This window comes from Aulonocara sp. 'chitande type north' Nkhata Bay, linkage group LG18, assembly GCF_057382095.1.
Source record: "Aulonocara sp. 'chitande type north' Nkhata Bay isolate Kocher_YH1m ecotype deep benthic linkage group LG18, A_spYH_male_GT1.1, whole genome shotgun sequence".
NCBI lineage: Eukaryota > Metazoa > Chordata > Actinopteri > Cichliformes > Cichlidae > Aulonocara > Aulonocara sp. 'chitande type north' Nkhata Bay.
This window is the reverse complement of record NC_141361.1, coordinates 36,006,015-36,030,341: the sequence shown is the minus strand read 5'-3', so window position 1 is coordinate 36,030,341 and position 24,327 is coordinate 36,006,015. Positions and strand designations below refer to the sequence as shown.

General features: G+C 39.5%; 2 protein-coding genes across 2 annotated transcripts; both read right to left on the bottom strand.

The window, feature by feature from the left end:
- Nucleotides 1–191: 191 nt before the first annotated feature.
- LOC147309093 (dihydropyrimidine dehydrogenase [NADP(+)]-like) lies at nucleotides 192–13,731 on the bottom strand. Its single transcript, XM_086271320.1, has 25 exons — nucleotides 13,382–13,731; nucleotides 9,886–9,996; nucleotides 9,684–9,766; nucleotides 8,980–9,067; nucleotides 8,162–8,323; nucleotides 7,843–8,039; nucleotides 7,489–7,570; nucleotides 7,284–7,371; nucleotides 6,962–7,069; nucleotides 6,540–6,709; nucleotides 6,237–6,447; nucleotides 5,562–5,746; nucleotides 4,803–5,018; nucleotides 4,228–4,392; nucleotides 3,853–3,921; nucleotides 3,673–3,756; nucleotides 3,441–3,561; nucleotides 3,201–3,320; nucleotides 2,987–3,129; nucleotides 2,833–2,887; nucleotides 2,610–2,731; nucleotides 1,997–2,146; nucleotides 1,228–1,290; nucleotides 937–1,014; nucleotides 192–843 (listed from the first exon to the last, which is right to left on the bottom strand). Exons 1-25 carry the CDS (start codon nucleotides 13,409–13,411, stop codon nucleotides 679–681), a joined length of 3,066 nt encoding a protein of 1,021 aa, XP_086127446.1. The 5' UTR covers nucleotides 13,412–13,731; the 3' UTR covers nucleotides 192–678.
- A 1,025-nt stretch (nucleotides 13,732–14,756) lies between these two features.
- LOC147309092 (protein odr-4 homolog) lies at nucleotides 14,757–24,152 on the bottom strand. Its single transcript, XM_086271321.1, has 14 exons — nucleotides 24,010–24,152; nucleotides 23,624–23,727; nucleotides 22,241–22,357; nucleotides 21,982–22,074; nucleotides 20,241–20,347; nucleotides 20,123–20,159; nucleotides 19,616–19,759; nucleotides 19,445–19,540; nucleotides 19,217–19,264; nucleotides 18,649–18,768; nucleotides 18,405–18,519; nucleotides 16,374–16,577; nucleotides 15,408–15,458; nucleotides 14,757–15,141 (listed from the first exon to the last, which is right to left on the bottom strand). Exons 2-14 carry the CDS (start codon nucleotides 23,720–23,722, stop codon nucleotides 15,071–15,073), a joined length of 1,302 nt encoding a protein of 433 aa, XP_086127447.1. The 5' UTR covers nucleotides 23,723–23,727; nucleotides 24,010–24,152; the 3' UTR covers nucleotides 14,757–15,070.
- Between the last annotated feature and the right edge of the window lie 175 nt (nucleotides 24,153–24,327).

Here is a 24,327-nt window from a genome sequence, read left to right as displayed (position 1 = left end):
AACCTCAAACTTAGTATAATCTAACCAGCCCAGAATGTATGTTGTTTACATGCACTAGTGCAACTTTCATGAATATATATGAATATATAGGAACAATAATATTACCTAATATCAAAAACACAACAAAGCTGTACTTAAATATTTGAATAGATATAATGTATGTATTAGGATGATAAAATAACTTGACACAAAGTAATGGTTGCTTTTATTTTTAACATTTCACAACATTTTCCTGATAACACATGTATAACAGAATATTTTTATGTTGGTTAATTTTTTTACACAATCTCACAAATTTGTATAAAAATGTGCTCTATCTTACAGATATTTTCTGTATATCCAAAAATCCAGACATTTGAAATCACAGAACTTATTTGGGGAGCATTTCATTTGACTTGAATTAATTTGACATTCTGTAAATGCCTTTTTAACATTGAAATGATTTTCTACAAGAGAATAAAAACAAAGTCAGATTCAGATTTACCAACTAAATCAGAGTGGAATTATTGACATACACTTACTATATATACACTATACAATTATTGTGATGTTATCTGCCTCTCTGCTCAGTGGTGCCACTGGAGCTGGGCTTTCAAACTAAGATTATACTTCACACAAATTAATTTACTGTATAAGACAATCCAGTTGGATGTCTTTGTTTTATTATTATCCTCGCCTTTAGCAGACAGGACTAATAGGTACACCTCTGTTGGGTTTGTAGGCTGTTTTCCTTTTGACCATCTTGATGCAGTCTATGATGGGACAGACACTGAGGCACAAAGTGCAGCCAGTGCAGCTGTCAGTCACGGATGGAAGATGAGTTTCAGGGTCGAATGTTATAGCCTTGAAATAAGAGTCACATTATGGGACTGAAGCAGATACATCTCTTGAAAAACAAGAAAGTGATGACTGTCTGGATATAGTAGAAAAACATACCTGGTATCCAGAGTCATTGCAGGTCATGTAACATTTCCCACAGTTGATACACATCTCTTCATCTATAAGAGCCTGGACCTGAGAGCACAGGGAAAGGCCATTGTTGTTGTTGTGATTTTGATAAATGATATTTTACTGCTATCTGTGATCATGAGAAGAAAACCTGATTTAGAAAATAAAAAGTGATTACACATGTGGTGCAATGTCCTTTTGTTCATTTATCTTTTCCTATAAATCACTACAATGGTCAGAATATTACCTGGTTAGAGTGAATGAATGAGAACTGTGTACCTGCTCCATGTTGTTAAGTTCCTGGTATGCTCCAATGTGGCGCAGTGCTCTGGCTATCACGTCCTATAACACAACCCGTCACCACACACATACATAAAAACACATTTATGGTTAAAAACCAAATGCAGTGTCAGGGGCCGGGTCTGTGAGCCAGCCTTTCATTTGGCTTTTGATCTCTTTTGTTGTATTTTGAAGATAATGTTAAGTTCTAGGTTCATTATTTAGTTGCCTCAAGTTTAATCTAGTTATGTTTCACTTACGTCTTCTGGTTAGTCTCATGTATTTCTTGTCTGTGATTTCAGGTTGTCAAGTTTGTATTGTCATGTTTGCATCTCATGTTTCCTGTTTTATTTTGAAGAGGTCTTGTGTTTCTATGTTCATTGTGTTTCATTTTACTCTTCCACTGTGAAGTCGTTATGCTCATTTGTGTCAGCTGTTTCTCCATGCGTTTCCCTGCCTGAGTGTCTGTTACCTTACCTTGTTTCCATGAAACAAGGTAAGGTAATGCTCCCCAAATAAGTTCTGTTATGAACTCATGCCAGGTTTCTATGTTCCAGGGTTTTGTTATGTTTAGCTCACCCGGTTTAGATCATGATTTAGTTCTGCTCTTTGCTTTATAAGTCCAGGCTTATTCTTCAGTTAATATTAAGTTTTGTTATTTTGCGTGTCTACACTTGGGTCCACCTTCTTCACTCCTTACAGTCTCAGCCCGACTGTGACATATAGCTTTATTGAACTCAACGTGCAGCACGTATGTATGCGTATGGACCTTGACTGGAGGAACAGGCTTCTGGGGCACGTTGATCCGGCTGACGTTGGATTCCACCACATTGGTTTCACCAGCATCTCGGAGTCGTTTCTTGCATGCAGCAATGGCTTCCGTCTTCTCCTGAAGGTATGGACCAAAGCTAGGGAGACTCTAAACACATGCACATTGACCAATAAGAGGTGACAAATGGTTATTAGACAAATAACCATTTAATGTGAAAAAGAACAGGCATCTTCTTTTGATTCAAGGTTTTAAATGTTAGGATGTAATAAAAATAATCTGGTCTCTAGCATCTTTTAAAATTGGTTTAATACAACCTAAGGAAAATAACAACACATTACCCAGGTTCAGTACTTATTTAACAAAATTTTAACTGGGAGCAGAAGCAAAACTAATTGCACTCTTACTGCTTCCTCAGGAATTAAGAGAGTAAGTACCAGTGTGGCAATGATAATAAGATGCAGCTGGTTAACTCATTGTCATCAGCAAACGAGAGTACCTCTACTAGCAGCTAGCAGATGGTTTTGGCAGTTTGCTGGCCTGAAGCATTCAGGTGTGGGTTGATATAAGGCCAAGAAAGACCAAAAGGTTACTATAACTGTTGTAGTTGTACCTTTCCAACCAGGCTTTCGAGTCTGGGAACTGGTTTTCCCTTCTGATGGCTCGCTGTTGGAGGTGACTGACCATCCCAGTCCTTTAGCTCTAGGCTCTTTAGGTACAGCAAGGCCTTCAGACCTAAACATGTGTAATGTCACAATAATACAAAAGTAAATATTTTGAAGCTCTAAAAATGTAAATGAATGCCTGTTAAGCTCAGCCAAAAAGCAGTTGCGTACCCACACAGTAATCCTCAATCAATGTGAAGTCCTGGTTCTGAACTGCACTACACACCTGTGGTATCCCGACAGAATGAGAAAGCTGATCTAAGTGACTGGTCTGTGATCAACTTTTATTCAATGGCAAAACCTGTTACAGTAAATTGGTTATCACCTGTAACAGGGAAGCCCCAGCATGAAGAAACTGTAGTCCGCTCTCTGCTGAGTCAATACCCCCGGTGGCCAGAATAGGAAAACCTGGAATTGCTCTGGCGATGGCTGACACTGCTCTGAGAGTAATGGGCCTGATGGCATTACCTGAACACACCATTAATGTGATAAATAAGTTTATTCAGCACTGCGCTATACTTCACCGTGTGTGCACTTACCAGAGATCCCTCCGTATGTGGTGCGTTTTTCCAAACCAACACTTGGCCAGGGAGCGCCATCAGCTTTGAGTCCCATTAAACCTGAGACCGTGTTGGTGGCTGTGACTCCATCCGCTCCACCTATAACACAGCACAACATTTACAGACTTGTTAACAGGCATCTGCTAATCATTCGCTACATTGTGGATTAGTACTGAGCAATGTAAAATGATACTGAATGAAAAGGTGAAGTGTGGTTACCTTCATGGGCTGCCTTGGCAATGTCAACAATATTTGTAACATTTGGTGTCAGTTTAGCAAAGAATGGAATGGAAATGGCCTCACGCACCCAGCGACAGATGTTCCTTACCAGCACTGGGTCCTGATGACACAACAAATGAATAAATGGTTACACCTTTACACTTAATTGTTCTTACATCCATTTCCTCCCTTGTATATTTGGGTGTGTTTTTTGGGGGGGGGGTGTGCGTACCTGTCCACAGGCCAGTCCCATGCCTCTCTCTCCCATCCCATGAGGACAAGAGAGGTTCAGCTCCAAAGCATCTGCTCCCGACTCCTAAACACATACATTCGTTATTTTTACAATTAAATCATCATTAGACTACATATTCTGTAAAAATGTTTGATTAAAGTGGTATATTGTTTTTATCACCTCAGCCATCTTGGCTAGCTCTGTCCAGTCTTCCTCGTTGTAACCACACATTATACTAGAAATCACCACCTGATGGACACAGAGGGATTTTTTTTTCGATTTTAAACATCACACACTTTAGACTTATTTTAGAACTTTGTACTTCAAACTTGGGTGAATTTTGGTACAGTGGTGCAAATGGACACTGCTAGAGAACACGCACTAAAGACATGAAATGTCTGGTAAAGCACATGTGATGGAATGAAGCTCATGGAAAAAATCAAAGAAATATGTAATATGGTACAGAAACAATCCAGAAAAGTAAATGTATATTAATTATTTAACGCAACAACACGCTTATCACCAAGGAAAGGTATGATGTAATATCAAACTTACGTTGTTGGGGAAGTCTTTTTTCAGCTCAGCAACCGACTGACACCAGTAGGCTGCTGTCTTCTCGCTGATGAGCTCAATGTTGAGGAAGGAGCCCAGACCAGGCCCATAAAGAGGGCCTGATGTTGTACCACGCACAATTCGAGGAGACACATTGGTCACCAGATCCTAAAGACACAGATTTATAGAGCCCATTCATGAGGTTAACTTCTTTTTTTGGGGTCCTTAAAGTGAAACTTGCTAGACACAACAAAGCTTTCGTGTTTTTCTTTCTGAAGCTTTTACTTGTGTTCATCTGGTAAAGAATCCTAAACAAATCCCTTTTTTTTTTTTTCGTTTTTTTTGTATGCTCACAATTTCCTGAGGAATAAATCTGAGGTTACATAATAAATTGGTATGGGAAAAATATAAAAATGCAAAAACAGCAAAGGTCAGCAAGGAGGAAATATTGATATGTTACAATGATTTACTGTAAGGTATCGTAAAATACATGTTCGGGTGAATAAATCTCTTTAATGCCTGCAAGTATAGTCGTTCTAGTGACTGGTGGTTTGGTACATTGTTTGCATGTGTGGTACCTTATCCAGTCCAAATGTCTTAGTCAGAGCGAAGCCCCATCCTTGTTCAAAAGCTCTTCTGATCATGGCTGTGCTAGTGGTAGGAGGAGCAGAGGCCAGGCCGAACGGATTTGGAAATTTTATTCCACAAACTTCAATGCTGATGTCCACCTGGTCTATAGCACTGTAGAACAATGGCAACTTTGGAACTGGGTCTACTGTTTGTCCATGAAGAGACTATACAAGTAAAAGAGAAGGGATAAATATTTTTGGTAACATTATTGGTATGATATTTTGAGTATTATGCATGAGGTACAAAAATTGTACATGGACACTAAACAAACCATTAATAGGCACAAGTTCAGTAAGGAAGATCTGCAGTCATTCATATGCTTGCTTTCCTAGATGTTCACTATAACCTTCCCATGCTATCAAACTCAGTGCTGTCATCATTATACTAGCCCAGTCACCTTTTTGATTGGATCAAAGAAGGCAAAGCCTCCATTCTGACTGGTTTAAAATCTGTGCTTTTCCATCGGATTCTCATTCATGCAACCAACCACCTCTCCATCTCGCCCCATCCAAGCTTCCATCTCAATCTTCAACACCATCAGTGCCTATGTTTTGGGGTTTCCTGTTCTAAATCCTATCGCTACTGGGATTCTTTTCTGTCTTTTCTGTGTTCCAATTCATTTTTCCATCTTGGTAAATCTTGTTCGGTTCTTCCAAATGATCTCTCCTTATCGAACTCATTGGTGTTTAGAGTCTTAGCAGACTTACCTGTATGTATCTGTGAATATGCCACGAGGCTTGTTTGCCATCATTCACTGACTCCACTGTGGTGTTTGCCAAACCAGCGACGTCTCCTCCAGCAAAAACCCAGGGCTCACTGGTCTGCATGGTGCCTGTGTTCACCTCTGGGGTACCCCAGCGACTCAGCTTCACAGGCGTCATGGCCTCAGTCACTACAAGCACCCAGCATATCAGTCAGTTTCATGCTCTGCCTCAGTCTAAACATCACCTGCAAACTTTCAAACCATTACAGATTTAATTTTGTTATGTTGTTTTGGGCTGCTGGTACTCCAGGTCTTTTTAACTGATGATTTTCAGAGAAATGTGTTTTTGTGTGTCAAGCCTCTGAACATTGACCAAACATTAAAAGGTTCCTTACTCAAAAGATGAACTAGTGTTGTCTACACCTAACAGAGAACAACGTTTTTGTGCTGTATTTAAATTACAGGTTTTGCACCTATTTCCCATGTTAAGAAACTGGGAGTTGGTCAAGAGACTTGCTCAGTAATGTATATTTGAAAAAAAAAAAAGTAAAATTAAAAAAGACAAACCAGCACTCGGAAACCAAAGTTTTACAATTACATCTGGATTTGTCATTACTTCTTCTAGTTAAAGGTGAAGCAAAAAGTTGGGTAATGTGTTGCGCAGCTGATTACTCATTACCTTGTGGCTCATTCAACAGGGATCCAAAAGCACTGATTATGTAATCAGCCTTCAGTCTGACAATTTGCTCCTCGTCTTCAACCCAGTCACCTTCCTCAGTCTGCTCAGTGCGACAGAACTGTAACCCAGCAACATGCCCATTCTTCATAATGACCTCACGGGGAGACAGAAAAGGAAGGAACTCACACTGCTCCTCTTTAGCCAACTCCATCTGAGAGGAAAAAACGTCATACATATCAGTACACTCATCTGGTGATCTGTCTGTATACTGCGTCAGTTGATCCATCTGCCTCTCATCAGCACCTCCTCAGGAACAGCTCTAATGTTGGTGAATCCCCTCCTGAAGCAGACATACACTCTTTTGGCTCCACACCGAAGGGCTGAGGTGGCACAGTCAAATGCAGTGTCACCGGCCCCCAAAACTATCACCACTCCCTTTAGTTCTGGCAGAGAGGAGCGACACTGACACATACCTAGGCAAAGCGACAGAGAGCCCAAAATGTAAAAAACCATGTCACCAGCAAAAGTACTGTATGATTGAATGAGTATGTGCGGATACACTAACACATGAAAAGTTACGGGCTGATCAAAGGCTGTGAAGTGATGCTATTGTCGTATGTTTGGGATCGTGACTTCATATAAATAATGTGTATATTGTGACTTTGTTACTGCACATGTGAACTATAATCCTGTGGACTGGTAGAGGAACAAAAATTAAGTGGTACCTTTCTTGCTGGCAGAGGCCACCATGGGCAGAAAGTCCTTAGAAGTGAAGAATCCTTGATCCACAGTTAAACCCTTGAAGATTTCAGCTCTGTTGGCCTGTGGGAGACCTGGTGTCACACACACATTCACAGACACATGCAAACAGGACTTGATGAGGACTTAAAATGCATGCAGAAAAACAAATTTGATGGTTGATGTAATTCAGCAGTTTATTATAACTTTTTACAAATGTGCATAATATCCAGACACATCCAGATTCCAGATGAATTTACAGGGAACTAAACTGGAATCTATTCATAATGGTTGTCAAGTGAAACTCACCAATCCCTATGAAGACAGCCTTAAATCCATCTTCCTTCAGGGACTTCAGAGTCATTCCATTAACACCCAAGCCCTTCTCACACACCACCTGTAGACGCCACAGAAACAAAATGTCTTAACTGAACTGTTGACTCATGTAAAGAGATTTGACTAATATAATGGATGCTACAAATACTATTTTGAAAATACGTGCCACATTTCATACCTTCACTCCCAGGTCCTTCATCAGGTTTATTTCAAACTGGACGACCTCATATGGAAGCCGGAATTGAGGGATTTCTGACGTGCTGCATAGAAGAACATATCTCTTTGAATGATTTTTGTCTCCCCAATGCTATCATGTTGGTATTGTGTCTTTCAACTGTCCTCGTGCCAGCTTCTCTCTCTAATTTGCAGACATATTAAAAAAGGTTTACCCATGTCTCAATGTGCAATTCTAAAATTCTTTTTAAAAAGACTGAACCTTTACTTCCCAAGTAACTAACAATACAATATAAAACAGCTTGAGGGAAATGAACACTGTCATATAATATTTTATATAATAATAATGTTAAGATACCTCAGCCCTCCTGTGTACTTCTGTTTTTCAAATATTGTGATATTATCATATCCCAGACGGGCCAGGAAAGAAGCACAACTAATTGATGCTGGGCCACAGCCAATCAGAGCTATAGGGGTGTGGTAAGACTCTGGCAGCTCATTGAATGGTGGGAGTTCGGGGTTTCTTTTCTGAGGGATGCCCATTTTACTAAACACCTGTAAAGAAACATACACAAATGCACATGCCAAGAATAGTCTTTAATACACTACTTTTACATCATGGCTGATGTTAAATCAATATAATTGATTAGAAATGTGTTTTCTGAAAACTGTCGTACCTCAATAGCAAACTGCTGTAACCCTCCAATGTTAATGGGTCCTTCTTCAGAAGCATACAGGTTGCAGCCCCCTACACACAGCTCCGATGTGGGACAAACCATTCCGCAGGTCAAACCCAGAGGGTTGTCAGATAGAATGGCACGCGCTGCCCCATAGTAGTTCTGTTACACAAATACACACACTTGACATCAGAGTACTGCTATCTGGTATTACTTTGAATATCTGAAGACATAAGGCTATGTGAAGACAGGATCGGGGACCCAGAATGCAGACTCTCATATGGACCTTAACTCAAAAACACAGCTTTATTATCGAACTTATGAAATACAAAACCAAACTGGAAACTAAACACACAGGCAGAACACACAGCCAGGAATGAGGGAGATGCAGACAATATATACACACGAGGGAATCAGGACAAAGAGGAATAACCTGGCGAAGACAGCTGGACATAATCTAACTGACGAGACAGAGGACAAAACTGCACATGCTACACACAGGGCAGGAGACTATCAAAGTAAAAAAGGAAGTACGAGAACATACACACACTGACTGACTAAATACAGGGAAAAGAGGGAGTGAGAGAAACAGAGGCACGACTGGGGAACAGGCGAATAAGTGTGGAGACAGAGATAAGACAACATAAACTAGACAAGAAACCAAGATGACTTAGGAATACAAATAAGTAAGAGTAACCAAACAAAGAACAGAATCTCAACCTCAGACTATAAAATAAACCAAAACTAAAAGTCCAAAACAGGAAACGCTGGGTACAAGACTCGGGATCATGACAGAAAGAGTGCAGAGTGGATTCTACCTTATTGGAGATACTCGTAATGAATGACTTGATGTCCAGATTAGTTGGGCAGCTCTTCTGACAGGGAGCATCAGCACATTTTAGACATCTAAACACAAATTTTTCATTTGTTTCTGCAGCTTAACCAAGTAAGATTTCTAAAAAATAAAAATTGCATGCAAACAGTTTGGAGAATTTTTGTTATTTTAGACAAAAAACACAGTTTGTAGTGCTGTAATGTCTAATATTATAATGGATACATTTAAGATAATACTTTTCATGTACAGTGTCTTAGTTTAATGTGCCAGTACGTCACTATCACGATTTCGTCTCATAAATAAAATTTACATTTTGTTCATTTTGTTCATTTTGTACATTTTGTCATGATGGTGTAGCTAACTGAAAAAATAAAGAAAGTCCTGGAAAAAAAACTTTCTTTTGACATGGATTATTATTATATTGTGTGTACAAATGTCATGGCTATTCAATTAACAGTTGGATTCATCCAACTGCACTGCTGCCCTTTTTCTCTAATGGTGATAAAAAAAGAAAGTACATGTGTGGAACTGGCCTGACAATGATGAGAATACTCTTCTTTAGCCTGCATTTGTTGTGACCATCTGAAATTTGGTATCTTTTTTAACATAAGTTGAATGTAAATCATATTTGTGACATATGCTATATTAAAAACAAATAACTAAAGTAGCCTCTTCATTAATCTTCACCTGAGAGCTTCTCGTAGTGCTCCTCGCTCGCTCAGTGTTGTATGCTTGATGTCGTCAAAGTTGTTTTCTAACTTCACACAAGACTGGAAAAAAGAGTGAAGAAGATGAATGATGTTCCAAGCATTAAATTATGCAAATGCTCTAATTTGACTAAAGATACTCTTTTAATTGAAGCTACGTCTTGTTTGTGTATTTTTCTTACACCGCAGTTCCTTTCAGGGTTCCTCTTCCAGTGTTTCTTTTCTTTCTTCTTACTGGCTGTGGATATGATCTGAGCATGATGCTTCACCCTTGGATTCAGAGCTAGGATGCTCTGAAAAGAAAAAGACACAGGATTGGATTCTTAGACTGCACGTCCTAATAAACACGAGTAGAATCTTCTTTTATTTTCCAGAGACTTTGTTTTAGCATTTCAAGTGGCTCCACAGTATAGTGGTTCACATTTTTGCTTTACATATAAAGGAATGATCCAGGAAAAGCATCCAGTGTGTTTGTTTTTATAAAGTGGTATGGTTGCAGAGGGAACTAGATAATTATATTCAGAGAAGTCTTATGCCACAACCCCAAATTCCAAAAAAATTGGGGCACAAACCCATCCATATTTTCTTCACAATAAAACATATTTCTAACCTTTTATTATTTCATGAAATATATTTTCTCATATTTAATAATAATAATCCATCCATTTTCTTCTGCTTATATGGGGTCAGGTTGCTGGGACAGCAGCCTAAGCAGAGAAGCCCAGTCTGTAGCAAACTACCTAATCTAGCTTTTCCAGGTAGCACAGAGGCTTCCTAGGCCAGCTGAGAGATAAACCTCTACCGAGTGTCCTGGATCTGCCCCAGGGCCTCCTCTTGGTTGGACATGCCCAGAACACCTCACCCACAAGGCATCCTTGTCAGATGCCCAGACCACCTCAAAGGCTCCTTTATACAATTATAATTATTATCATAATTAAGTTAACAAAAGACAACAAAGGCAACAAAAGACTGGAAAAGTAAGTGGTCTTAGAAAGAAACAGCTGGAAAAATACTTTGCAACTAACTAGGATAACTGGTCAAAGGTCAGCAATATGATTGAATATAAAAAGAGCATCTTAAACAGGCACAGTTTCTCCACAGAGAGTGTTTTATTTTCCAAGCTATTTCCCCTCAGTGTGTCTATATAGTGCTGGCTTCCTCTTATTCCTTGTCAGTCTCTATTTTCTTGTAAATGGTAATAGCCCTTTCCTACTCTCTCGGAGTACTCAAAGCACTCTATACAACATGCCACATTCACCCATTCTCACAAGCACTTTATCTATACTTAGTGCTATCTAACTACATTCACACACATTCTCCGATGGACGCATCAGAGAGCAACTTGGGGTTAGTACCTTACCCAAGGATACTTGACATGCAGACTGGAGGAGCCAAGAATCGAACCACCAAACTTCCGATCAGTAGGTGACCTGCTCTACCTCCTGAGCTACAGCCACCCTTGTGTTTCCTCATTCCAGGTTCCTGTTGTTATAGTTTGCAATTCCCTTTTAGACATTAAGTTTTGTTTGCTGGACTTTTTACAGCCTAATAAAATGGCTTACTTTCTTCTGAGTCCTACCTGCTTCTGTGTCTGCATTTTGGGTCCTCAACTTCACACTGCACAGTCTGCATAATATGCAGACCGTAACAACATTATTTTTCTTGACAGCACATTTGCTGAGATTTGCCGACAAGAACATTGAAACTGTGGAACATTCTAGGAAGTCTGGCTGTTTCATGGTCGGGGTCAAGATGATAAGATAATGGTGAGGTGCCAGGTCGATGCACTGAGCCAATGTCACGTGTTGCATTCATATATAACAGTAGAAATCGAGAAATTAAGCTTGTCGCACACTGACACCTTGTTACATGGGGGAATACTGAATAGTATTTTATTCATGTAAATTCTGCCATTAAAGAATATTATCACTGAATGTATTAATCCAACCTGACCTTGACTATTTGAACATTAGTGGCTAATGATCTATTGAACTGGTCTTAGCATATCAACGCCATCATTAGTTTCCAAAAATATGGGACATTTTATAAAATTTTGATTTAAAAAAATCAGTTCATTGTAGTCTATACTTGATTGGAAGTACAGTGATAACACATCAAATCATTCAAAAATGTAATAATTTAATAATTTATTTGATTTTAAAATCAAACAATTTGGAGAGGGCTTTGCATTAGACTAACTAAAAGTATCGGAGCACTAGGTGCGGTGACTCCCAAACTAGGCGAGTGGCTCCAGGAGATCCCGGGAACAACATCAGAGATCTCTGTCCAGAAGAGCGCAGTCCTAGGAACAGCTAAGATACTGCGCAGGACCCTCAAGCTCCCAGGCCTCTGGTAGAGGACCCGAGCTTGAAGGATTGACCGCCCACAGGGGCGAGTCGGGAATTTTTTTCTTTTTTATAGATAGATAGATAGATAGATACACACATACATACATATGCACACTGACATCTCCACTTTGACCCTGTGTCAGTTATCTATAGGTTGTACAATCAAACACATGGCTTGTTACATAATACCAGGCGATCATGTTCAGACTGCATCGTGTGGCATTTTACCCACTAAATCCTCACCGTTGCAACACGTTACAGTGATTAGCCAATGTATAGGTCTGTCGTATATCTCTGATAACTCTACTGGTCTCTACTTGGTGCACCCAAGAGGACTTTTAAAAGAGTAAAAATCAGGTGACTCAGTAGATTCCTTTAAAAAGCATTTAGACACCCATGTTCTCAGGCACTTTGACAGTGCCTTTTTCCCTCCTATTTATCTGTTTTGTGTTTGTAGAAGCGGTTTTATTTCATTAAAAAACATTTTTATTTTATAAGACATTTTATTTTCATGTCACTTTGACATGTATTATTCTGCCACAAGGCAGAGAACACATCAGTGTGCGACATGCAGAAACTGTGGGTGGCTCAGTGAAGCCAATTTCTAAATTAGTAAGATGTGTTTTTACTTTGTCCCAAAAACTCTGGATACTTTCATTTCTATTTCCGTATCATCTAAATCACACCAGGGCACTTCTCACACTAAAGTCAACACTTTACATTAGTAAAAAGAGTAACCCAATGAATCTCCATCATGTGACTTTGCGGTCAGGCTTGCTTCTTATAGAAAGAAACGTCTCACCCTGTGGGCAGCCGAATGTTGAATTATACACAGGCCTTTTCTAAAGACACACACAGTAAGGGAAGTACTGTTTGTGCTGAGAAACTGATGGACTCAAAGGATATGCAGTGCCCTGTGCATGGCGGAAGTCCATTTGAAAACTGTGATATGCCTGCAAGTCTGATGAAACTGTATATGAACAGATGATTGTGACTGACTTACTATTATTCCAGGATCACAGCTGTATGTATAGTTTCAATTTTTTCTTGTGAAATGGTCATAATTAGAGGCCAGTCATGTACAAATTAGCCTGCTGTTAAGCTTCTAGATTAGTGGAGAATAATCTTTAAATCCCCATCTGTACTCATAAAAATTCTATGGACACAATTAGAATGACTTTATTTTACTATGGCATGGAAAACATTTTATTATCATTTGTTATCCACACAACACCTGTATATGTGTTGCTAGAGAATGCTATACATTGCATTTTCCACTTATATATCATATGAGAATATCCTGCTATAACATATAACACAGCAAATTTACCTCAATGTCTGGAAGATCTTTACTCAACATGGTGCTTCAGCCCAGCTTCCGGAATAAAAGCTTTTAAAAGGTTGAAAATTATCCTCTGCAGATTGTGGTTGGTGTTGTGGTTTAGAGGTCCGAAGCACTGTCCGGGACTACTCTGCTCACAAGTGGAACTATATAAGCTTACGACCGCGTCACCCCTCTTAACAAAAATTTTAGACAGACAGTTTGAAGGCATCAAACGTCATACTTTCTCCTGCCAACCTGTTGATGAGGTGAACACACAGGCAGAGCTCTTATCACTCATATGAGGGTTAAAGTTCAGCTTACAAGCTCGGCTGCAGCTAGCAGATTCTGGGTTCACTGCACCCGAGTTTGTAAGCTAGACAGTGACCACGGCAAAGTTCAAACTCCACCTCTAAGAGGGGAGTGGACCTCTGCATATTTTCCCTCTTCTATCTGGTAAACAATTCTGTGTTAACCCTTTTTTGTCTCAAGGACTCTGTTCTTTTCTTCTACTTTGCGGGCGCTTCCTTCTCCATACAGAGGAGAGATCAGCTATTCAAGACAGCCAGAACTTGACTGATCAAGCAACTAGATATCAGCAAGTTCTCCTGTAGCAATATAACTGATTCTTCCTTCATAGTCTCTACTGGTTTAGATGTAACACAGCTTAGCGCCATCTTCTGACAGTAAGGAACATGATTGTCATGTGGTTGGTTGGTTAATAGACTTACATTAGTTTATGTTAGCTAACTAGTGACAGAATCGATAACGAGAGAAAAATAAGGACACTAAAACTAAAGATCACTTTAAGGGGATCACATTTGTGCTGCCCCTGGCCGCAACACCGAGTTTCATGTTAAGAAACAGAGGATATACTGTCCACTTTCACTGTCTGTCTCTTTTGAGTACTGTGTGGAGGAGAGCCACCACAGCGGCAAGCTGGACTCCAACACTTACAGAAGATGGCGCTAAACATGTTTCACTTATTTCTTAAATCCAGCTTAACAGACAGTGTTACATCTATTTCAGTTTTTGAGAGCAGGCCTCAATGGTGTAAATTAGCCTTTATACATCTAGCGCTTTATGTGCTCTTTGACACAGCCAAGGACACTAACCACAGGCTGTGATTTCACGTGGCAAACTCAACCTCCTTATTGAAGAGGAATTCTGCTCATTTCTGGTGCTATATACATAGCTTTTATTCCAAATTAATTATTATTATTTAATTTCAAATGCACAGTGGAGCTAAACAGGAAAGCTAGGAGAAGGAACACGGGGGAGGCAGTAAAAACCTGGGCATATGGAATAACAGAGCATGTGTCACCTGTTCATACCCAGTGAGCTAAACCAGCCCCCCCCCCCAGATTTTTATTTTTGTACTAATAGAGTGTATGTGTACAATTCAGAGTTCAAAACGATCCTTTGTCTTATACTGGGCCTCGGTGCGCTCCCTCAGTTCATTTTATGTATGAAACAAGTTGCTATATCTAGCTAGACTAGCTTATGTTCCCTGAAGGTGGTTGTGTGTCTACTGTAGCATTGTACAGATAGCTTAAATCCCCAGGACGCTATTTTCAGTTGGGGATTTTTTATTTTTTAAATAACTGTAGTCAGCCCTATTTGTTATCTTCTGATTCAACCAAGATCCACTTGGCAGAAAAGATCAAAACAAAACACTATTTCTTTATTTCATTTTCCTCAAATGTCATTGAGATACAGCATCGAGGCGGCAGTAGCAAGTAAGGCAACAGCTGTAGCCATGGCAACACCTAAACAACAAAAAGGAGGACAGTCAGGACAGAGTACACAAGCATGCATGTCCTTTAAAAAAAAAATATATATATATATATATATTTTTTTTTTTCTTTTTCTTTTCCGATAGTTAATCATTATCAAAGCACTACACAATAGACTTTAGTTATTTGAATACTGAGCCCTAACAGAAGACGATTGGATGATACAAAAAAAAATAATAAGCAAATGTAGCATTCGTCTTGCTAACACAATTTATTAAATGTAGATGAGAGGTCTTTACCAATGTAGTTTTTCTTGTGCTCTGGCGCCTCGACTTTTTCTTGAGTGGGCTCTGAAAACATACAACACACATTTGGATCAGCTAGGTTAACATCCCTCATCACCAACTCCTGCTTGATTATTGTGAAAATGGCGTAACTAAAGTACCATCAGTGTGCACATACAGATGTTCACTTGATTTAACGGTTAGAATTTGTTAGTGTCATAAAATGTTGCAGCTAGGGAGTAAGTTTGTGAAGTCAGGATGATTTCATTAAGTAACTTGTTAATTATTTGTTGTTTCAGTTTAACTTTGTGATGGGAATTTTCAACAGACATCATTATTAATATAAACTGTAAACTGATAGTTATCATCGCACCACTGTTAACAACAAAAATAAACATTAATTGTTGTATTACTGAGGCTGAGGCTTTGAGGAGGTTGCTGACTCTATCACCAAATGATGACAGAGATGGGATACTGAGATTTTCCCAACCCAGGAAATTCCATTGAAGTGAACTTTTTTTTATACCCATCCATTAGATGGATGAGCTACGATGGTTTTTAATTTGTTTTAATATACATCTGACCTCACATCTGCAGTTTGGCACGTGTTCTCTGCAGCAGCACGTCACAATTACATATTTTGCATTCATATAGTAATGGCACTAAGATTTGGTCTGGAGGTAGGTGGAGCAGGTCATCTAGTAATCAGAAGGTTGGTGGTTCGATCCTGATGTGTGTGTGTCAGATAGAAAGCACTTAAGCATAGGGATAAAAAGTGCTTGTATGAATGGGTGAATGACGCATGTTGTAGTGTTTTTTTGTGCTCCAGGTGAGTAGAAAAGCGCTATATAAAAAAATGTGTCCATTTACCATTTAAACAATACCGTGACAACAAAAGGAGAAAGTGAAAACTGATACCCAAACTAGAAATTAGGTTTTGGTGTGAAAATACTACTTTACAAACACAAACTCTGTGCCCACCTGGTGTAATATCACACCCTGTGATTTCAAAAGTCATTTCCTGTCTGGTATCCAAGTCTTCCTCAGCTGCATCAATGTCCAGCATCTCCTTCAACCGCTCAGTCACCTCAGATAAACCCTCATCACTGAACTGGTAGTCACACACACAGAGTGGCCCGCTGACTTTTAGTGGACAAAAGATACGATGGGGGAGGCAGAACAGCTCTGAAGGACAGACAGAGAAGCGCAGGTACAGTAACTAATATTGAGAGGTCGTTGATTTTAACATCTCTTCTAATGGTGCTCATCTATTAAGACACGACAGTAAGGTTATTCACTTCTAACTTTCATTCATTCATTCTTTTTTTTTTTTTTTGCCTGTCCCATTTGGTTCTTTAGCCATCAGAATTGTTGTCTGAAGACCAACAAGGATACCCAGTGGATTTATTTTGCCAAATGGATCATCGTGGCATTGCCGTATTGGTCCATTTGATCGACCTTTGTTTTTATTGTTTATTATATTTTATTTTCAGATGTTACAGATGGGACAGACATGAGTGAGGGATAGGAAAGGGAGAAAGAAAGAGGAAGGAAAAGAAAAACAGAAGGGGAGAGGGACAGTGAGAAAGGGGGGGAGAAAAAAAAATCTCCTGGATCACCTGTTGAGAGAAGAAGAATAGAAAACAAGCAAAAAAAACCAAAGCAACATACTAAACACAACACCATCGCATTAATCTAGCTAAGTGTAAACAGCAGTAAATACTAAATATTCAGTGTTGTTGTGCAGCACGCAGGACAGACAGCGCACAATGTGCTTTGAAGTAGCAGCCAAGAAGGGTGTAATTTAAGTCTACGAACAGTGAACACCCATGTGCACACCTATGTGGATCAGCGCGCTTGTATTCAAATGGTTTCCACATGTAATGGTCTGCAAGAGGATGTAGAGAGCCATAGCCCCGTCCCCCAGGGCATGAAGCAGGCATGGAGGAGATCCAGGCCCCAGACATCCAGAGGCCTCAGAGTGCGAGAGCCCAAGGAGGACCAAGGAGGCATCCGTGCCACCCTCATGGGAAGGGCTGAGGATCCCCAGACGAGGCGTCACCCAGTAGCCACCGAGCAGAAGCTAGAGGGGGCTGCACCGGCGTGCCCGCTCTCAGCTGGCTGCTCTGCCGGCAGCCAGCTGTGCCAGAGTGAACCGAGCCGCAGGCCCAGAGGCCGGAGCCCCGAGGGGCTCCCGCACCCCGGAGGAGGCTTGCTTTGAAGATGTCACCATCAAGTGATCAGGTGTAGACAGACAACATTTTTCTTATTACTCCTTATTCCTCCTCCTTACTCATTTAAAGAATTGTGGGAGAAAGATAATACTAATACTAATAATGGATTGCATTTATGCAGCGCTTTTCGAGACCCTCAAAGCGCTTTACAATTCCACTATTCATTCACTCCACCGGCCTCCTCAGTTCCTAGATGTTTATAGTATTGTTGAAAGATGACTGGGGAGAAAACAGTGGTAAACATGGCCCTGTTCTAACTTTTTTGAGATGTGTTGCTGCCATCCCACTCAGTGCTTTGATACATTTTAAAATGCTACATTTTCACAGTTTAAACATTTGATGCTTTTTATGTCTTGACCTTTTTGGAATTGGGGCTGTAGTTGTAGCATTTGTACTATTTGAACTAAACTGCTTTAACATTCAGTGAGTTATGATCATTTTAGCTGTTTCATCTCCATAGACTTACATGGATTAACAGGTCTGGATCCCCCTTAACAATACACAAGCAGTGTCATTCTTGTGAGAAGCACTGGCCACATGTATACATGTGGATACACTGTGTTCATACCAGACCAACTATGAAATTGGTGTTTGGGATTAACAATAGCGTGTGCCATCCATTACTAATTGCTCACCTTGTACTGTTGAGGTCAGGTCTTATCTGTGTTCAAATCCTGCCTCTATGTGTTCATTGGCTGGCAGTAAACCCACCCATGACCCTGAACTTATCTATGTACAGCTGTAAGCAACTGATTGGTGGAGCATACTGCGTCTGCACCTTTCTGTTGTTTGTCTCTGCAGCTGCCCTTGCTCTCCTGGTCTGATGCCAGCAGCTCCTCCAGCATCATTTGAACTCTCGTGGCCACCGTAGAAACCACATCCCTCTTCAGCAGCTGTCCGCAAGAGAGGTTTCCGTGAGAAAATAATAAATTCTGTTTTCATTTCATTTGTGGGTCATTCTTTTTCTCAGATGTTGAACTTCATATCTTTTATCTGTAACGACCCTTATGTTAAAGAATTACCTTCTCTGCCAGTCTGGCCTTTGGCTTGTTGCTGTGTAGATAAGCTCTGCTGTGGATTGCTCCTGTTACTGACACGCTGCCGCCACACTGCTCAATCACATCTGTTAACCTCTTGTTTTCCTAACACAAAGGAAGACAAAATTTTATTTCATGGTCATGCACAAACTTCTCAAAACTTGACTTAGCTTTACTCCAGCAAATATGTATAATTTTAACAGAAATGTACCAAACACAAGCACATGTGTCCATTTATGGCTTCACTGCCACTACTTGTGTGACGTGTCATCTACCAATCACAAGGTCTGTGGTTCAATTACGTGCTACAGCAATCTACATGTCAAAGTACCATTGGGCAAGATACTTAAGCTACTGGATCCATAGGTGGAAACCTACTGAAGTTTCCACCTATGGATCCATCGGAATGTGAGTGTATGTGCAAATGTTAGATATGGAGTTTAGGTACAGAAAAATGGGGGTATGAATGTGTGTGTGCTTGGGTGAATGAAGCTTGCAGTAAAAAAAACAGTGTTTTAAGTGCTTAATTAGAGTAGAAAAGTGCGTCTCTTACCGTTGTGATGAGCAGCTGAGCTGTGTATGTCTGTCTCACATTCCTCCTCTAGAGAAAAACACTGGATGTCAGAATTTTATTGCTGCCTTTCAACAAAAAATCACTTGTTATTTATCATCAAGCCACAGCAGTCTATGTTGGAATTGATTTGCGCATAAAAGTGTGCAAATAATCGATCCTAAACCAGCAATCAAGCATTTATTCATTCATTCGAGTATCATAAACAACCTGTCCCACTGTGAGCTCCGAGTCCTCGGGTAGCCTTTTTCCATCAATCAGACACAGTCCGCTCTCAATCTGGTGTGCCCACGCTTTCAGTCCTTCCTGAAACAGAAAACCAAGTCAGAACTGTTCCCATGAAGAAAAAAAAAGGTCTCATGCACAAGTGTGTGTTCCAACCTTAAGGCATTCCTCCATATTTCCTGTGCTGGTTCTGTTGTTTGGTAGTGGTAGCAGCATGTCTACATTTAGACTGCATGACACGGTGGCCCAGGAGGAGCACAAACCCGACTGGTACTTCCAATCTGCAGGCTTAGCCACACTCTGGGAAAACATATAAACAACAACAACAGCAGCATTGTATGAAAGAGAACAGCACAACATATATCAAGACTGTTAACCTTGTGGCCTACATCTCACTTTAAAAGGTTTAATTCACAACCCCTGATAAATGTAACGTGGAAGGACTTTACCACTGTGTTTGTGAAGTCAGAACATAATAGATTTCCTTGTTCAGTGAATAAGACTTATAACACCATACTGAAATAGTGTTCCAAAACTGTGAGATTACATGTTTTGGGAAAAGCAAAGAATGTTTTTTTAAAAGGCAGTACACATTTGAGTAATATTTTAGAGCTGTGCAGATAGAAGCTGCTTTTCTGTAAGACATGAGAGATGCAAACTGACCTTGGGGTCTTTGATGTCAAAGGTTCTACAGACAGTTCTAGTCCACTGGGTTAAAGAACATCCACAAACACTGTATGGTAGCTACCTGAGCCAAAGGCAAAGCTGATGAAAAGGATACTTTCTGGTTTTGGGATTGATGTGCAGCGTGACACAGTCTGTGACATCATCATCTGCAGGGTCCCACAGGTGCTCAGAGGAGATCAGATTTTCCACTGCAAACAGCAGCTAGACACACACACACACGCTGCATGATGTTACCAATTTTTTACTTTTCTGTGGTTACATTTAATTTCACTCCTTTTGGAGTTGGGGATTATTCTAGCACTGAAGTGCAAATGTCAAAGACAAATTGAAAGACTGTTTCCAGTGTATTAAAGTTAAGTTAAGCAAGCTCCTTATGGAGTTGTAGGGTTTTCAGGCAAACCTTTGTCATCAATGTTATTTAAGATATACTTGACTGGGTTTAGAGCTTTAATTAGTTCAACAACATCAGCTAAAAGGAAGTTTGCATTTTGGTAAAAAAAAAAAAAAAAGTTGAGATGATCACTGATGGTAGTGTTTTTGTGAGAAAGTTTCTAATAAATCTCTGAATTATTTTTATTTCTTTTATAGCTATATAAAGAACAAAATCATGCTCCAACAATATTTCCACCATCAAACTGAATTAGCTCTTCACACACTTTGTGTTTAGTCTTGAACCACATGAAAGTCACATGATGTCTTCCATCTGAACAAGCTAAGCTAACCCTGTTAGCAAATTTTAATATTAAATAAAGCATTTTTTAACAAATCTGTGCTGAACTGTAAAGACTTATAGTGATTATTATCCATTCAACACTAAGACAAAACTGGTAAAAAAAATGCATCCATGGGAGAATGGCAAGGCAAAATCTATGACCAGAAAGAACACAAAGGCTTGCCTCACATTTCCAAAAAACATCTTGAAAATGTCCAAGACTTTTGAAAAAATATTTTGTAGCCTAATGAGAAAAAAACAAAACTCAGGTTTTTGGTAAGGTTTGATTCCCGTTACATCTGGCATAAAACTAACAGCATTTCATGAAAAGAAAATCTCACCAACAGTCAAACTTGGTGGTGGTAGTGTGATGGTTTTGAGCTACTTTGCTGCTTCAGTACTTAGAAAACTTGCCATAATTGATGGAACTATGAATTCCGTTCTCTACCAGAAACTCCTGAAGGAGAACGTCTTCCCATCAGTCAGTACGCTGAAGCTCGAGATCACTTGTTATGATAATGTTCCGAAAAACATACCAGTTCTTGCTGCCACACGTAGCACATCCAGGTATTAGGTTTATGTGCAATTACTTTTTCACATCAGGCCAAGTACTGGAGGTTTGGAGGCAAGTTTCCTGCACTTAAATTGTCGAATTTTCTCCATGATTTTTCTTTTTTTTAAGCTTTGGAATTCACAGCTGGTGGAACTATCTATTTATGTGCAGCCACTTATGTGTTAACCTTCATGGAAGTCACCACTACTGGAGCTTAGCAAGAGTGAAAGCATAAAGCACCAGGTGACAGACATATTAAAACATTTTATTTTAAATTTGACATATAGGCTGCACATTTTTTAGAATCACTTAAAACAATGATAAAAAAAAAAGACGTAAATTGTAAAAAAATTTACAATGCTCATTTTGATATATTAATTTTAGGTCAAAGCCACAGAGAGTAACTGGATTATGGGCAAAAAAGCTAAATGTGGCTCTAGAGCTGCAGGTTTGAGACCTCGTTTCTAATCACTTAAGTTGATTTTCGATTAAACTTCACACTACAAGCTATAGCACATTACAAGAATTTCAAAATGATTTTGCTGGAAACAGTGTCAACATGACTCTCACCTGTCGGAGTGTAGTTAGTGCGTCCTTGGCATCTGCATCAGTGATGATGAAGACTCCCACTACAGAGAGGCCTCCGGGCAGCATCCTGGACACCTGGAAATCAATAGCAAACATGAACCCTAGCAGTGTGCAAGTCTGTCTACCTAGGTGCACAGCTCATTTCAAAGCACATTCCACTCCTCATTTAATACATGAGCATAATACATGCTGAAATCAAATCAGTTTGTGCTGGAAGAGAGGCATGGCCCTCTTTAACTACCTGTCGAGCATGCTCGGTGACCCACTCCTTGTCCACAGAGTTTCTAGCTGCTGCAGCAGACTCCTCCTTTTGGGGGGTCCGAATTGCCATGACAACAAAATCCCTTTGCGTTGAGCTCTGAAATATTTAGTCAGTAATATTGATTAATCTCTCTTCACTCCACACACAGCATGTTGATGTCCTATCGTATTGTGACATATGGTGCTCGCGTATTAATTTTAAAGCATGTGTACAGTACTGTGCAAAAGTCTTTAGCCACTCTTTGTTTCTTTAGATTTTGCCAGAAAAATTGGAAATAGGTCCAGTGATTTATGAAAACGTGCAAATATACATGGAAATACAGTATACAGGCTAAAACTCAGTTATAATTCCAACTAGCTTGAAAGTCAATATTCAGCATGACCACCTTTATTCTTCAACACAGCATGAACTCTGTGTTAGGCAGCTTTCTAGTAATTTCTTTATGCAGTCTTCATGAACTGTTCTCTTGACTTTCTGCATTTTGTTTTTTTCTTTGTCAAGATGATTAAATTTTATTTATATAGGGCCAAATCACAAAAAAAAAATGCCTTGAGGCAATTTATATTGCAAGGTAAAGACCCTACAATAATACAGAGAAAACCCCAACAATCATATGACCCCTATGAGCAAGCACTTTAGTGAGAGTGCAACATTACTGACTGCAATGCAGACGGAGCCTCTGTTATGGTAACAGAGGCTCCGTCAATGTTTTACAGGTGGCTGTAGACAATTGTTGCTGCACCACTTTCCTGACTGTCTGAATACATATTGACAATTTGAACCAAAGATTTCAAATTTGGATTCATCACTCCATAAGACCTGCTGCCATGGATTTTCGGTCCAGTTCTTGGAAACATTGCTCTGAAAATGGTCACATACAGAGACTATACTGCAATAGACAGACCTTCAGAAAGTCTGAAGAACTGCAGCTCAAGACCATGATAAAAAATGACAAGAATGTTTGGATCTTTGGAAATAAAACATAGAAAATGGGGGTGGCAGAATATTTCTGCACAGTACTATATGTAGTGCATTTAATTAATTTCCATCTAATCTTTTAGAACATAGAATCGTTTTCACCATTTCACAGCTCACATAAAACTGAGTAACTCTGGACTCCATCCTGAAAGGATTTTAGTATTTTTCAACTATTTTCTGATATTATATGGACAAAGTATTTGTGACTGTTACTTGCTTCTAAAAAGGACTTTGGTTGTAGCCCTGATTCAATATCTTGAACATATTTTACATATGCCACCGCTAGACACACTCTTTGCATATAAAAAAAATTGGTATAATGAATGCAAAGTTCTGTTTTTACACATGGCCTAATACACGACAGATGTTAGTATACACAGGTACCTGTCCAATTAGCAGTCCTGTGACTGGGTCTGCCTTTTGTTCACAGAGTTTCGACAGATATCCCTCCACATCATCTTGGACTATATATCCACGACCCATTATTTCTGACAGGGAAATGAAGAGGTGATAAAAACATTGCACTTTATCCAAGAGCTTCTGTAAATAAACAGTTCACGGAAAAGAGATGTGGAGCACTACAACAAGTGAGTGTTTCTAATCTATAAATACGGCTGAATTAAAAGCAGTAAATATGCAGTCGCTCATTGATTATTTACAGCTGTTTGCCCCTCTAACTTTAGCTAGCTCATATTTTAGCTACATTTCATTAAAATAACAGTTCAGGTTCACTATAAAATACAGCGTGGACGTCATAAGCTTCCACGTACCATGGAAAATATTCAAAAGAAGTAAAACAGTTGCTAAAACCTCAACCAAAAAAGCAGGCAATTTTGACAGGTCTAATGGTTCGTCAGCAGACCAAAAAAAAATAAAAATGCATTGACAGATTTCCGTCGCACGTCTGTGTCGTAATAGGTGACTCGGGATGGAAATGGTCAGCATACCAAAGCAAACTAGCGCTGAGAGTTTTTCTTCAAAATAAAATTTGCTGCAATAAGAGCCAAGTAGGCTTGGAGGCAAGACCAGATAAATACATTGTAGCTGCCCATATACATTAAATTAACAATTTAACTTTTATATTCGAA